At 31.7% G+C, this 2733-nt stretch overlaps 1 protein-coding gene across 1 annotated transcript in view; it reads left to right on the forward strand.

Annotated features, from left to right (window-relative positions):
* Positions 1-1041: 1041 nt before the first annotated feature.
* Positions 1042-2733, forward strand: part of LOC107457855 (uncharacterized protein At1g66480) — a 3234-nt gene continuing 1542 nt past the window's right edge. Inside the window, exon 1 of the mRNA XM_016076029.3 lies at positions 1042-1722. Coding sequence (XP_015931515.1) covers positions 1138-1722 — 585 coding nt within the window. The 5' untranslated portion in view covers positions 1042-1137. The remainder of the gene's footprint in view (positions 1723-2733) is intronic.

A 2733-nucleotide genomic window follows, 5' to 3' on the forward strand; every position in this document is an offset into this window, starting at 1 on the left:
AAAAAATTATATTATTTAAACTATAACTCGCTGACATGAATATAGATGTATTTATTTTATTAAAATTTTGTGAAAAAAATAATGTAATTCATTAACAATTAGTTACATTAACAAGTAGAAAATATTACGAAGACTGGCTAGGGTGCTTAATTAGCTTGATGATAGTTGAATTATACTTTGGAATTTGGATAATTGCAAGTTGCTATAAATTACAAATATAAATTGAAGTAGATCCATTATTTGATTGTAACACACTCTATCTTTAAATTAATTAAAGATGAGTTTCACACTGATGGTCATAAAAATTGAATAAAAACATTCCTTGGCTTTTATTATTTACTTTTCACAGATGTTTATCATTATCGTCATCTCCTCCGCAAACATCATTTTCTTGTACACGTAGACAAACATATGAAAAGAATATAAGGCTAGCCCACACCTTTCTCTTCTTTTATTTAAGAGGACCCCAATTAGTTTATCTTAATTTACTACCGGACAACTTTAGTTTAGTTAACCCCACAACTAAAGTAAAATTGTTCCCATGCCATAATAATCAAAACTTTCCCACACCAACTCTTTAGTCTTTTAACAGTTTAACATATTCATATCTATATCTAAATACAAAAAGTAAATACTCCACTACACATGTCTTTATATAACGTAACTAGTTGTAAATTATTAAATAATTTAATAAATTTAATTAAATTATAATTAAATTATTTTTTACAATTAATTTTACATGTAGTTTTACTAGAAAATTAATTAAAATTAAAATAAATTTTAATTAATTAATTAAAAAATAGGTTTGTTAAAAAAAATAACTCTCATTATTCTTTTCTAAATTTTAAAATTTTCTTTTATGTAAAAATAAATGTGAGTGAATTTTCATGTAAAAAAAGAGATACCCTTCATGATCTGTTTTCACAACGGAACCTCCACAGCAATTAACAATTTAACACACTATTTCCACCAATTCACACGTGCAAACCCTATAATTATTCAAGTTTGATTTCGTCTACCGTGTTACCGTATTCCCACTATATAAACACACACACCAAATCCCTTTTTCCCTCCCACCAAAATCCCAAATACAAGAATTTGCAAAACCAAACCAAATTTATTTAAATTAAACTAAAGATGGGAAACGCAATAGGAATAAGGAGTAAGAAGGCGAAGGTTATGAAGATAGATGGCGAGACTTTCAAGTTAAAAACACCGGCAGTAGCAAACGACGTCGTAAAGGACTACCCAGGTCACGTTCTTCTCGATTCCCAAGCCGTTAAGCACTTCGGCCTACGGGCCAAGCCTCTTGACCCCGACCAGTCGTTAAAGCCCAACAAGATCTACTTCTTGGTTGAATTACCCAAGGTTAAGCCCGAAGTAGAGTCCGACGGGCTTCCTAGAAGGGTACGCTCGAGTGGCGTGCGTGGCATCAACGCCAAAGAAAGGCTTGAGCTTCTTGCGCTCTCCAAACGCTCCGCTTCAGATCTCACGCTCGTCAGACCTGAAGCGGGCCTCAATGGTGGGCCCACTAGGGTCCGGATGCGGTTGCCTAAGGCCCAACTTGAGAAGTTGATTGAGGAGAGTAACAACGACGGTGCTGAGGTGGCAGAAAAGATCATGAATATGTATATGGCCGGTGCCGGTGCCGGTGCCGCCGCAGAGGACGGTGGTGTGAAGGTGGCACAACATCAACATAATAATAATAACAAGCCACGCGGGGTATGTATCCTTTTCTTTATTTAATTTTTAGGGTAACGTTAATATGAATTTTAACAATGATGGTGACACTTAATTGGATGAAACTATAGATCATATAATATACGCATATAATTTTAGATTATACATTTAAACGGTGAATATATTTGTGAGATTATTTTTAGTGGAACTAGAAATGATAAGAAAATTAGGTTAATTACACTCATTTTATAAGAGGTTAAATAAAAATATTTTGTGCATGATAGATATTGCCTAAATATAGTTTATCGAAGAATTAATATTATCATTAATTATTAGGTCATGTCTTACTACATAAGATTTTTCTAATATAGTAATAATAAAAGTCAAACACTATAATATGAATATCTGAAGTAACATTCATCGCTCGATGAAAAACTTTTCAAAATATTCATTCATGAATCCATACTAAATTCATTCTCACGTAAATGAAAAAAAAAATTGGATAATATTGATATTGATAATCACACATTCTGGAATCTTTGAAAATCATTTGAATTTGCGCGTTATCTGTTTGGCACTTTTTCTTTTCAAAATCATGCGCGTTAATTTAGGCGCTGCTTGATGCTGATGTGACATTTGGGAATGCCATGTGCTTGCTTAGATACCATCCTTTTCTTGCTGCTGAATTTATGTGCTTTCTCGTTTGATTTTCTCTCTGTTTCTATGTTTATTAACATAATCTATATCTAATTATAATAATAAATAAATTAATGAATAAAATCATTCATCAATATTTTGAAGTAAAGCGGGATTAACTAACCTTGCTGATGGTAACGTGAAAGGAAAACGGAATTATTACTAATATTTTTAGATTATTAGATTTTTTGTTTTGACTATTGTGTGCATTTTTCTTTTTAAATAATGAAAGATGTTTATCGCTTAGTGTGAAGAAGGGATGAAATTTCCTAGCGCAAACAAATGTGAATTAGTTGAGATTCCATTCGATTGGAAGGGTTTCAAATAGTTTTTTTTTTTTTTTATCAATTTAAACTA

Source organism: Arachis duranensis, chromosome 7 (assembly GCF_000817695.3).
Source record: "Arachis duranensis cultivar V14167 chromosome 7, aradu.V14167.gnm2.J7QH, whole genome shotgun sequence".
Taxonomy (NCBI): domain Eukaryota; kingdom Viridiplantae; phylum Streptophyta; class Magnoliopsida; order Fabales; family Fabaceae; genus Arachis; species Arachis duranensis.